The sequence below is a fragment of the Eurypyga helias genome, unplaced genomic scaffold (genome assembly GCF_000690775.1).
Source record: "Eurypyga helias isolate BGI_N326 unplaced genomic scaffold, ASM69077v1 scaffold39544, whole genome shotgun sequence".
NCBI classification, from domain to species: domain Eukaryota; kingdom Metazoa; phylum Chordata; class Aves; order Eurypygiformes; family Eurypygidae; genus Eurypyga; species Eurypyga helias.
In genome coordinates this window covers 4,577-16,341 of record NW_010245125.1, presented here as the reverse complement: position 1 = coordinate 16,341, position 11,765 = coordinate 4,577, and the positions used below count along the sequence as shown (strand labels likewise).

The 11,765-nt window shown below is 49.9% G+C and overlaps 1 protein-coding gene across 1 annotated transcript in view; it reads left to right on the top strand.

Annotated features, from left to right (window-relative positions):
* Positions 1-11,765, top strand: part of NFYC (nuclear transcription factor Y, gamma) — a gene marked incomplete at its 5' end in the record, with an annotated part of 19,871 nt that overhangs the window by 3,896 nt on the left and 4,210 nt on the right. The window contains 5 exons of the mRNA XM_010149965.1: positions 2,956-3,027; positions 4,730-4,843; positions 6,559-6,654; positions 10,572-10,745; positions 11,090-11,227. Coding sequence (XP_010148267.1) covers positions 2,956-3,027; positions 4,730-4,843; positions 6,559-6,654; positions 10,572-10,745; positions 11,090-11,227 — 594 coding nt within the window. The remainder of the gene's footprint in view (positions 1-2,955; positions 3,028-4,729; positions 4,844-6,558; positions 6,655-10,571; positions 10,746-11,089; positions 11,228-11,765) is intronic.

Sequence of the window (11,765 nt, the reverse complement as noted above, 5' to 3'; positions counted from 1 at the left end):
GGTAAACGATGGCTGTGGCTGCCTTCTAGGGAACTGCAGGGGAATTGTCTTCTGGGTTCTGGGGGGAAGGGATGTGATTTTAAAATAGCTACAGGTATCGGTGTGGCTGCAATAAGCTGGTTTAGCTAACAGAAGATTGAGGCAGTTGGGAGTAGACCTCACGGGCTGTTTGACTGTGGTTAAATTCGGTAACCCGAAACGTGCGAGGGAACCCTTGTCCACACCGAAGGATGGGCCACGTCGGTGCACCCTGGGGGGCACTGCCATTCAAAACACGCCTTGGTCTTTCTACCCCCCTTCATAAAGTCAGACCCCTGGCTGCTGGCAGAGAGTTACAATCTTGTGAATGAACTTTTGGGTTTAGGCTTCTGTTAGAACTGTTACACCCTCTTTCAGAACCGTCTCCTTCGACAAGCCCGAAGCTTTGAAAATCACCTGAATGCCAGCACGTGCTTTATTAATTTAAAGACATTTGATTAAAAAAAAAAAAATCAGGTGTAGGCTGAGAATGGGACTAAGTGGGTTCTATTTTTTTCCGTCCCCAAGAGAGATGTGCCCGAGAACAAGGACATGTAATAAAAATGGCTTTTCAAGAGAGATTGGCAGATGACAGTGATACGGTGGGTCTGCAAGTGCACACCTGGGCTTTAACGTGACTGGAAGCAACAGCACCCCAGTTGGAGAGGGGCTGTTCAGAGTGAAAACCCCAATCCAGCAGCCTGCAGATAAGCTGCTTTTTTGCAGCCTGTGTGCAGATCGTCGATTAAGGAAACAGATGTAGAAATTTGTATGCACAACCAGAATTAATTACTTTCAGCGCAGTGAATTCTTGTGTTGGAGAGCTGTAGTTTGTCTTCATCTCCACATGAAAGGGGTTTATTCTGCAGCTTATCAAGTATGGGCAGCTTGATTTTTAACTGTCAGATAAATCTATTTATTGCGTGGCAAGCGAGTAAGTCATTGACGGTTTAACTGAGGACAGTGAAGGGAGTTGGAAAGGAAAAGGGGTAACGGCAAAGCATTCCTACGTAGTTGTCCCCTGCGTACTCAGATCCTGGTCTTATCCTGCATCTCGCTGGAAGTGCTCCCGTGGATGTGGACGTAAGTAAAGGTAAAGCCCACCCGCACGTGCGGCAGCGCGGAGGCTGGAGCGGCCGCGAGGTGGAAAGCCCCATCACCTGTTTCCCGGGCTCACTCTGCCTGGTTTTGTTTGCCATGTGCCACCGGTGGCTCAGATTCGGGGGCATAAACAAGGGAGATGCCTTAGAACGAACCCTGTTCTCTGCCCTGCGTAACAGGAAGGACTGGAGCCTGGTCGGGGAGACCTAGGAAACAGGACCAGGCTGAACCTAGCACTTCAGCTCTGCAGTGAGTTAGAAGAGGCCTGTGAAAATGCTGAGACCTAATTTGGAAAAAAGAAAAGATGAGGAATTGGTGGCTGAAGCATGTCCTGCTGGGTAGTAGCCAGGAGTGGTCATGCTTCCCTTCACCCCGCTCCTTGCGTATTAATTTTGATTTATGTGACGTTTCCCTGTCTGCCTTAAAGGAATAAAGGAGCTTTAATTTTTTTCCAATTCCTCCCCCTGTCTCTCTTCCCTAAAGATTTTAATAGCCTTGCACCTACGCGTGTCTCCCCCCTGTTCTGCGCTTCGCACAAGCTAATGTCCTTAAGACTCTCAAGCATTCCCCAAATGAGGAATTTTGTCCTCATCTTTCTTTTGGAAAAGAAACAAACAAAAATCCCCACAAAATAAAAAACCCTCAAAACCCCCTTTGGGTACTTTTCCATGCCCTGGCAAACCCTTTACCTTGTCTGTGTGGCAGCTCATGTTTGAAACCCTGAGCACCCTGTGTGTGTCCGAGCACAGGTCCAGCCCTGGCTGCCCTCCTCTCCCACTGCCCCAAATCCTGGCAGAATCCCGAAAAGAAACAAACAAAAATCCCCACAAAATAAAAAACCCTCAAAACCCCCTTTGGGTACTTTTCCATGCCCTGGCAAACCCTTTACCTTGTCTGTGTGGCAGCTCATGTTTGAAACCCTGAGCACCCTGTGTGTGTCCGAGCACAGGTCCAGCCCTGGCTGCCCTCCTCTCCCACTGCCCCAAATCCTGGCAGAATCCCGCCTTCCCCAGCGGGATGCAGCAGCCCTCGGCACTCCCTGCGGGGACGCTTATTCCCCCTTCTCCCTTCAGAGGAGGCAAACTGCTGTTTGTCGCGGAGCTCGGCAGCTTCCCTAAGCCCGAGACCTCTCCAAGGGACACGTTGGAGCCTCCTCTCCCGCAGGTCGTGGCTTGGAGGCGGCTGCTCCTGTTGAGGACGTGTTCACCGCGAGCGGGACGAGTCAGTGCAGTGACGGCGCTCGTGCTCCGTCTCCTAAACCGTCGTCGCCGTGTGCAGTCAGCGGTTCTCTTTGCTGGGAAATAGGAAGAAATCAATCCTAAAACCACGAGTAGATGTCTTTTCTTCTTAACGAGGTTATTAACACCAAAACTGGCACTGGGCACCGGGGAGGTACAGATAAAGAAGATCCCATCCTGTGGTCCCCCATAGCTCCTGTTTGCCTTCGTTTTCTCTTGTGACTCTGTAAATTCCAATGGTTTCTGGGTCCTGAGACACCTAATCGAATTAGTTGCTTCAAATATAAATAGATGCAGAAACGCCTAACGTTGGAAACATTCTGTTCTGCAGAATGACTTCAGTTTGGGGGTGAAATAGTAGACACGAGTGTCTGACGGAAGCCTGAAGTAGAGTTCTGTCCGTGTAAACCACAGATGAGCGGATGAGAGTTTGGGGCCTGAGGAGAAGCTGCCGTACCTCAAAGAAAATCCGTTCTTTTTGTAAATCTCATTTTAGCCTCTTTAGTTCCAGGCGACACAGACTTGGTTTAGTGTTTCTTTATCTTCGGTTTTGGTGAAGTATCAGTAACGAGTCTCTCAAATGTGAATCTCTCTGCAGAAAGACTTCAGGGTCCAAGAACTCCCTCTGGCTCGCATTAAGAAGATAATGAAACTAGATGAGGATGTGAAGGTACGCTCCTGGGGTCTTCCTTACGTGTTTGCGATCCTTTTGGTGGCTGTTGCGGCCGTAATTCCCCACAATTCCTTACTTACTATTACCATTATTACTATTTTTCAGGCACACTTCCACAGTTGCCCCGAACGCAGTATTACCTGGTTTTGTGTAATTAAACTGAGCTGGGAAGGCAAGATCGTTTGGGCTCCTTGCTGGAGACTCTTGCGTTTTGCTTTCTTCCGGGAAACACCAGTCTGCTGATGAATTCTGTGCTTTTCCTGTTTTTTCCATTTCTTAACTGTTTTTTGTCCTGTTTCCTCCTGGTTTCTCTCTACTCTTCCTTTCCCAAAGCTGTGGAGCGTTTAGCACAAAGAGCGATCTCACGTAGATGCGTGCTACGCTGGCTCAAGTTTCCTGGAAATGCATAAGTAGTAACTGGGGTGGGTAGCAGGGGTGCGCTACCCGTGTCTGAGCTGAGCCCGCGACGTGCGTCTGACGACGGCGACGCGTGACTTGACTGATGAAAACTTACTGACCTCGAAGGGTGGAGGAAAGAATCGCCTGCAGGGCTTGACTCTGGGGCTGCTGCCGTCCTCCCTGGTTTTTAAGTTGGAAAACTGTCAGCCACTTCACTGCTCAGAGGAAAAAGAAGGGTTTGCACTTTCTTCTTCGTGTGACACCTTGGTTGTTAGGGCAACCTTTAACATTTAAATGAGGTCCTGAGAAAGGTGTGTATGTGTGTGTCTCCCTCTCCAAGGGAGCTGTTCATTCGGCCTGGAAGGGGAATGAGTCCAGGTTTCTGGTCCCAGGTCAGTGTCTGAACCCAGTGAGTGCCAAATTGATTAGGAAGGGAAAGGTGAGCTTTTTAATGCCGGAGAAGTCTTTGGCCTGCCTGGAACATTATTGAACAAGAAGGCTGTACCCAGAAGGAAGCCATAATGCCAAGTCAGCTAATAAGAAACTGCTTAATTTGAGTAAAACTTGAACTAGATACTTTTTAAGGAAGAGGAATTTGGTGATGCAGTGTCTTTATTCAGGCCTCCAAACCTCTTTTGCCATTTCAGCACTCACTGAAAATTATATAAATGTTCCAACTCTAAAGAAAGGGCCTGGCTTTCAAACGAGCCCTCAACCTGTCCTCTGGGTTTCTGAGTCGGTGCTTGTGCCAAGGCACTGCCTGGGGACGCTGGTGGAATGTGCACTGCTGCCATTGGCTGGCCTGCTGTCATCCAGCACCGGATGGAGTTGACATCGGCCTAGTCATGGCGGAAGGAGAATTATCATAGAGGCACAGAATGGTTTGGGTTGGAAGAGACCTTAAAAGGTCTCTTTTTGACCCATGTGTAGGGACACCTTCTACTAGCCCAGGTTGCTCCAAGCCTCATCCAGCCTGGCCTTGGACACTCCCAGGGATGGGGCATCCCCAGCTCCTCTGGGCAACCTGTTCTAGCCCCTCCCCACCCTCTGCAGGACATATTTTAGATTTTTTTAGATTTTAATACTGCGTTAACCCGAGGCTGGTAACTCCTTGGGCTTGGCTGGCCAGATGCCCTGTCAGACCCACAGATACTCTGACGTGGAAATTCTCCCGACCTCGCTGTTAATCCGCGCAGCCCTTTGGGTGGGTTTGGCCAACGCAACACAGTTCCTCTGGCCACCCCTCGGCAGGATGAAATGCTGTGGGTACACTGTAACGAAATTGTCCGTTTAATCGCAGATGATTAGTGCGGAAGCTCCCGTGTTGTTCGCCAAAGCAGCTCAGATCTTCATAGCAGAACTGACTCTGCGAGCCTGGATACACACAGAGGATAACAAGCGCAGGACTCTGCAGGTAACGCTGCTCCTACCTTCCCTTCATCTGTTTCCCAAGCTGCTCCCAGCTCTCTGTTTCCATAACGCAAGGCGTGTTTTGTAGACAGTAACTTTAGTACCCGTGTTTATTGCTACAGACCTGTGTACAAAGCCCAGCGGAACGGTGACTGAAATGCTTTTTTCTTAAGTGGTTTGTAAAAATAACAACGAAACCCTCACAAGTGCTGACCGAGGCCTGTCGTGATGGCTCGGAGGGATCTGATACTTCAGAATCATATTTAAATCCTGATCCTAACATATCAGACCTTGACCTGGCTCCGTTTTTATGTCCGAGTGCCTTGCCTTCTGCAGCTGCTGCCGGCCTGGAGCAGCTGCTCTCCGCGTGGACGGTGCGGCTGGAGAAGCATTCAAGAAGAAAATTTCCAGACGAGAGGTCAGAGTTAGGGAAGCCTGTTCCTGAGGACATTGGATTTACCCAATCCTCAGCGTGGAGAATAAAATACGAGATAAATCTGTTGGGTAAACTTTTTCTTCCTGGTGCAGATACTTTACCATATACGCTGCCTGCACAACACAGGAAACATCTCCCTCTGCTTGCTCCGTGATCCTATTTGGCCATTAAACGCCAAGAAAACGCAAGGTTTCAAAGTGCCAGTTGGCCTGCAGTGAGAGGATTGGTTGTCTTTTAGATGTTACCTGCTCGTTAGGCAGCGTGGGCATCTTTGTCTCCAGTCTTGCTCGTGTCTGTGCTTTATCTTCAGCTACAGAGAATGAGGCCTTCAGTGGCTTCTGGAGTCAGCCCCACTTTTCAAGATGGCTTCCAGGAATTTAAAAGGACAGTGATTTTGGTTTGGGGTTGGCTTATTTTGTTGTTGTTTTTTTGATTTAAAGAAATCAGGTTTTTTTAATCTGGGTGTTGTTTCAGGTTTTAAGCAAATACATTTCAGTGGTGACTTACTGCTGGGTAACTCTATTCAGATCTTTAATGCTTTAACCTTTGGATTTCTTTTTTTAGGCAAAGCATAAAAGTAAAGTTAGAAGCTATTTTGAGAAGATACTTACCTTGCCAGTTTTTCATAGCAGCTCCTTGGCTCTCATGCATCCTTTTTCTGATACGTGTTGGGCCAGTTTGCTGAGTGTATGCTTTAATCTCCATACTTTCCTTTACCCTTTTTGCCCTTCCACATGCTGCAGCTTGTTCCCTCCACATCTCCTGGGATTCCTCTGCCCTGGATAAGATCCTCTGACAGTATTATTTTTTTCTTTGTTTTAAATCCCATCCCCAACTCACAGATTTTTACAGGTGTTGCTACTGATACACGGAGCAGTCACCCTGGTCTTTCTGCAAGGCTTCCTCTCGGAGATCTTTGGGATTTTTAAGTTGTGGGGGGTTCTTTAGAAGAATTCCCCTTTTTTAATATGCTAAAAGGTGGTTGTCAGGAGCTCACTGTAATGATTCACATTGTGCAGAGCCTAATTATGCCTGGAGGGTGAGTAAATGACTCTAAAAGCCCGAGTTTGATAAACCCCTTTTTAATGCACATCTTGGAGGTGTCGCTCAGTGCAACGCAGAGTTGTTGGAACTGAGGCAGGGTCTGGGCACCTGGCTTGACCGCTTGGGATGCGGAGAGGAGATTCCCACCTGGCTCAGTCAGAAAGCTCTAACTTTATTGACCCGGTGGCTACACAGACTGCCAAAGCTGAAGAAAGGTTTTTCTCTTCTTGCTGTTTTAGAGGAATGACATTGCCATGGCGATTACGAAGTTCGATCAGTTTGACTTCCTTATCGATATTGTTCCAAGAGATGAACTGAAGCCTCCGAAGCGGCAGGTGAGACAGAACCAACGGCCTCATCTGTCCGTGCGTTGGTGGGATTTCAGTCTCTCATGAAGAGAGTCGATAAAGCAGTACAGAATCAGATTTAAACGTGAGGTTTGGGCCACTCTTTTACATGTTTATTTACAGTAGTTTTCAGGTCCTTAAAGTTTTTTTGTTCTGTGGAAATTGAGCTTGAGTGGTGATTTACAAAAGCCTGACTTGGGGAACTACTGAAGTGACAAACATTTCTACATGTCTCTGATACCAGATGGTGCCAGTGTTAAATTTTCAGCTTCAAAAGGTGTGCTGAGTCTGCATCCTTTGACTTGTGAAGGGAGAAAAGGGCTTCTTTGCTGAGAAGTACCACCTCCTGCATGCATTGGGGCAGTCGTTGCTACTGTAAACATCCTTGACTGGAAGCTGTAAGGTGTTAGAAGGAGCTTTCAGTCGGATGTTTACAGCAGCAGGCTGCTGCGGTCACCTGAGCGTCTCCAAAACCGGTGATTCACAAAGCGTGCGTCCCCCTCCGCGTTTGAGACTTGAAAATGTAACGGGGTGGGTGGACGCTCCATCTTGCTGCTTCAGATGCACAAGGAAACAGATGCAGCTCCTGTAGGCTCATCTCCTTTGCCTAAAAACCTGGTGTTTTGCTGCTAGAAGTTCACCAGCTCGGTAATTGCTCTTCGTACGAGCTGCCCGGCAGATAAAGTGACAGATAAAGTAGATAAGGGCTGTGTTGGCGCCCCTCTTCTAGGGAACAGCTCCGTTGGACAGCGCTGCACTGTGCTTAGCAACTCCTGGATTCGTTGCCCTGGACTCAACTGGACCAAGTTCTTCACTGAGCAGTAAATTTCAGTAGCGTGTGACACCTTCTTTGACTGGTTTTGTGATGCCTGTGCAGTTTTACAGCGTGTTAGCCTTTGAAAAATCCAAGCAGATCCTTAAAATAGCTTCTCAGGGAGTGCTGCTGGAGAGCAGGAACACTGGAAAACTTCTTTCTGGCAAGTGTTGCACTTCAGTTTTTTCTTTGACGAGTGTGTTCGTATTCCAATGTGAATCTGGATAACAGGCACGAAGGTACGTGCTCCAAGCGCAGAGACCAGCGGCTCCACTGTGGACCAAGATTTTGGAGGTTGCTATTTTACTTTTTGTCTGGAAGTCCTCGTGATGCTGCTGCAGTGATGGCCGGAGGGAGGAAATACACACTTCATCCCTCTGATGGTGGCCCGGGTTGGGTTTAACCTCACACTCCGGTTTCCAGCAGCAGCATGACTTTCTGGTAGATGAGGGAAAACACCCTTCCGTGTCACAGTGGGAAGGAGTCCTGCAGGGCAGTGCGTCCTGCTGGGGTCAGCTGTGAGTGACGCCAGCGGCATCCTGAGGCTTCGTTACCGATGTGCTGGGAGCGGTACACACGGTGAGCATCACGTAGGGGAGCTCCACCGAGTTCCCTGCTTTATCCCTGCAGCCGTGCAGCGGAGGGGATTTATCCAAAGATCACTAGTTCAGTATTAAAAAGGCGCCGTGGCGGCGTGCACAGCCCCTCTCGGTGCTTTGCTTAACTGGGGGAAGGAAAAACCGAGGTGGTTTGTTCAGCTTGATGAGCTGCACCGAGGTGGCTGCAGCCTGAAGCAGCGCAGGTTGGTTCTGGCGGTGCAAGTTCGGGTCTTCCGGGCGACACGCTCAGTTACTCTGCTTTGCTGTGCTATTTTTAGAAGTACTCCATGTTTGGGAGGGAGAACGTCGCCCGTATCTTCCTTGCCGGAGCCTTTTGATTCACATCAGAATGTGATGAAAGCACGATCAGTGCTCCAATCAAACGATGCCTGAAGGATTTGAGATGCCTGTGGATCGCCAGGTTAACGTGTCTTGACGGTACCTCACACCAGAGCTGTGTCTTCAGGGCTGCGCGGCACCAGCAGTGAAACCCCGTCGGTTTTTGGGTTGGGGTGGGCTTTGGAGCTCTCCCTCGACAGTACATCCACTGCCCGTGACGCTGCCGAGTCACGAGAAATGCAGCAAACGAGGTTTGTCGGAGAAGGAGCTGCCCGGTAAGAGCGGAGGCCGGGACTCCGCAGTGGAAAATACTCGGTTGTCTCAGCAGAGCTGACAAGTGGCTGCCCGGAGGCTGACCGCGGCGCTTGTTGGCTGGGGGGTACAGTCTGTATTTTCTCTCTACCACGGAAAAGACTGTTTGACAAGTTGGTGTGGGTTACGTGGAAGAGCTGGGAATGGAACCATGACTGTTATGTTGCTCTGGTAACTAAAGCCGCGGCTGGAAAATAAGAGATGGCCAGCGATGCGATACAACCTAGTTGGAGCAGATTTGGATTTAAAGGCATCTTTGCCTGTAGCAAATGCAACTCAACCTGGAGTAGATGCTTACAGAAGTACTCGGTTGCCTTAATTGTTTCAGGATTCAGCTAGGAATTGAGGCTCTAGGAGCTCGGATGGGAGTAGTGCTCTAGGAAGAATGTGTGAAGGACTGGGCTTTACACAGTCGCAGCTCTTCTGTGTCTGCGGATTTATGGTTAACTGGAGGCACCTCCCGTTGAATATATGTACATTGAATTTGTTATCAATCCCTTCCCGAAGGATTTGATGAAGTGAGTGGGAGTAATCAGTGACCTACCGTCTGTAGGAAGTACCGTGTTTGCCTGCAGCGGCTCGCAGCCCCGTGGGACAGCGCTCGTGTTTGCTCAGAGCCCGGCGCAGAAGTCGGTTCTTGATGTTACCGCCAACGGTGAACACCTCTGGGGGGTAATTTTGTGGTAGGCTACAGAGGAACTTCCCAGCAGTCACTCTTTTCTTTAGTCCTGTCCCTGGGAGACCAAGCGAAGGGCTCTTCCTCAAGCTGCTGCCCACCCAGACAGTCCATGGATCTGGTTTAACGGGAATTTTTCTTTCCCTGTCCAGTTGGCTAGACTGAAGGCAACCCACGAGCAGATCCTGGAGTGCAGGGGAATGGAGCAGACTGGTGTAAGTGGGAACCTACCATGCTGTAGCACGTGTAAACATCCTACACTCTCAGCTGTGAACTCGAGGTGGCTGGGAGAGGATTGTTTACGCCTTCTGCCATGGAGTGAACGTCGGGTGAGCTGTGTCGTCCAGAGGGGCAAGAGCCCACTGCTCCTCTGGGGAGCTTAAGAATCTTGATTCGCGAGCGTTAAGGGCTTGCCACTTAACGTAATCTCTGAAAATCTACTTCTTTGCCTAAAATCCCATTAACCGTAAGGGGCTTTTCTCTCCTAAAGATGTGCTTAGATAGAGCAGAACAGCAGCAGCACATCCTATGCGCCTGACAGTGAGCTAGAGAAGGGCCTTTCGTCTCTTCACGCTGTGGAGACGTTCCTGCGCCCAGCAGAATCGGGCTGCGAAGCCACGGTACCAGATGAAATTGTTACAGTTCTGCAAAATCTGGGCTTAAAGAAAGAACGGAAGGTACAACGATTTCAATACAGGCGCGACATCTACGTCAAGTCTGTGAGTTTTATTCCCAGGGGTTTAACAGCAGAGCCAGGTTACGATCTGCCTGGAGCACGTAGGCTAAGGAGAGGGGTTTGTTGACAGCTGAGGCTTTCTAAGTCTTCCTGGTGCATTTGCAATTCATCCTGTGTGAGGGTAACAGGCGCTGATGGAATTTATGGAGGAGGAGTTGCGTGGATTTCCACTGTGGTAATTGTATTCATTTCCTTCTCCTAATGAAGGGGGTAACTGCGTTATTACACGCGGAGTATTGGCAACGCTCTGGATTTCCGTGTAGCTGAATAAATGAGGAAACCCGTTCTGAGTTAGCATTTTGGGTTTGCATTAGTTAAGCTGTTATGAGTGAGGTATTAAGGACACATTCCCGTGGAGCGTGCTTACGGGGGGCTGTTCCAGCTGTGCCTTGGATTGAGCTGTTCTCTCCCCGTTTCCCTGTGCCGCAGGAAGAGGTGCGTCAGGCTGTGACCCCCGCCGAGCCCGTACAGTATTACTTCACGCTTGCTCAGCAGCCTGCCGCAGTGCAGGTTCAGGGCCAGCAGCAAGGCCAGCAGACCACCACGTCGACCACCACGATCCAGCCAGGACAGATCATCATCGCCCAGCCGCAGCAAGGGCAGGTGAGCAGCGGCACGGGGGCTTTGCGGCTCAGCGGAGCCGGTGAAACCCTCGACTCGCCTCGGTGTAACGTCTTGCCGTAGCCTCGCTGCTGAGCACAGTCGGTGACAGTGCAGAAAGGGGTTTCCGGGTCGTGACCGGGTGTTCAGATACCTTGGCAACAAGGCTTGTCTAGGGCCTGTCTAGGTCCTGCGTTCCCTTTGTGGGGATTTAAGCATCAACAAGCGGCAGTGAGTCTAGGAAATCAGTCTATCTGTTACAATCGTTGTGTTTTGTGGTTGTTTCACCCATCCTCACGTGGTTCTTGTCCCTGTTCCGAATGCAGAGCACCCCTGTTACGATGCAGGTGGGAGAAGGGCAGCAGGTGCAGATCGTGCAGGCCCAGCCGCAAGGACAGGCGCAGCAGGCGCAGGGTGGGACCGGGCAGACCATGCAAGTCATGCAGCAGATCATCACCAACACCGGCGAAATCCAGCAAATACCGGTAAGGCTTCAGCGGGAGAGGTGTAACGGTCTCCTGCGCAGAGTGTCCGCTGGTGTTCTGGCATGAGGCTCGCCGTGTCTGCTGCTTTAACTGCAAGAGGAACTTTGGATTGAGTGGTGTTTCCTGCCCTTAGCGAGGAAAACTAACCAGGTGTGAACGAAGGGGGAAATAAATCTCACCCATCCAGCGTAGACGCACTGCCCACTCGCAACACTTTCCCCAGAGCAAAACAGTTAGGATTAGGAAGCAATAAATAAAGCGTTTCCTGGACAGACCTTAGTTCTTCACCGCCGCGTGGTTTCGGTGAAGCACGATCGACTTCTTTGGTCTTTCCTTGCTTCTGCCTCTGCGATCTGAACTCGGGACCTGGCAGACCGAGCGGGAAAGGTGCCATCTGTGAGTCATTAATAACTTCTGTGTTCTAAGAACTGTTCCTACAAAATACTCAGAGCTGGTTGGAGGAATGGCGTTGCAGAACCAGAAAATAGCTCCTCCCTTTCGCATCACTACAGACCCGCTGTGGCCTTAAGAATGGCCT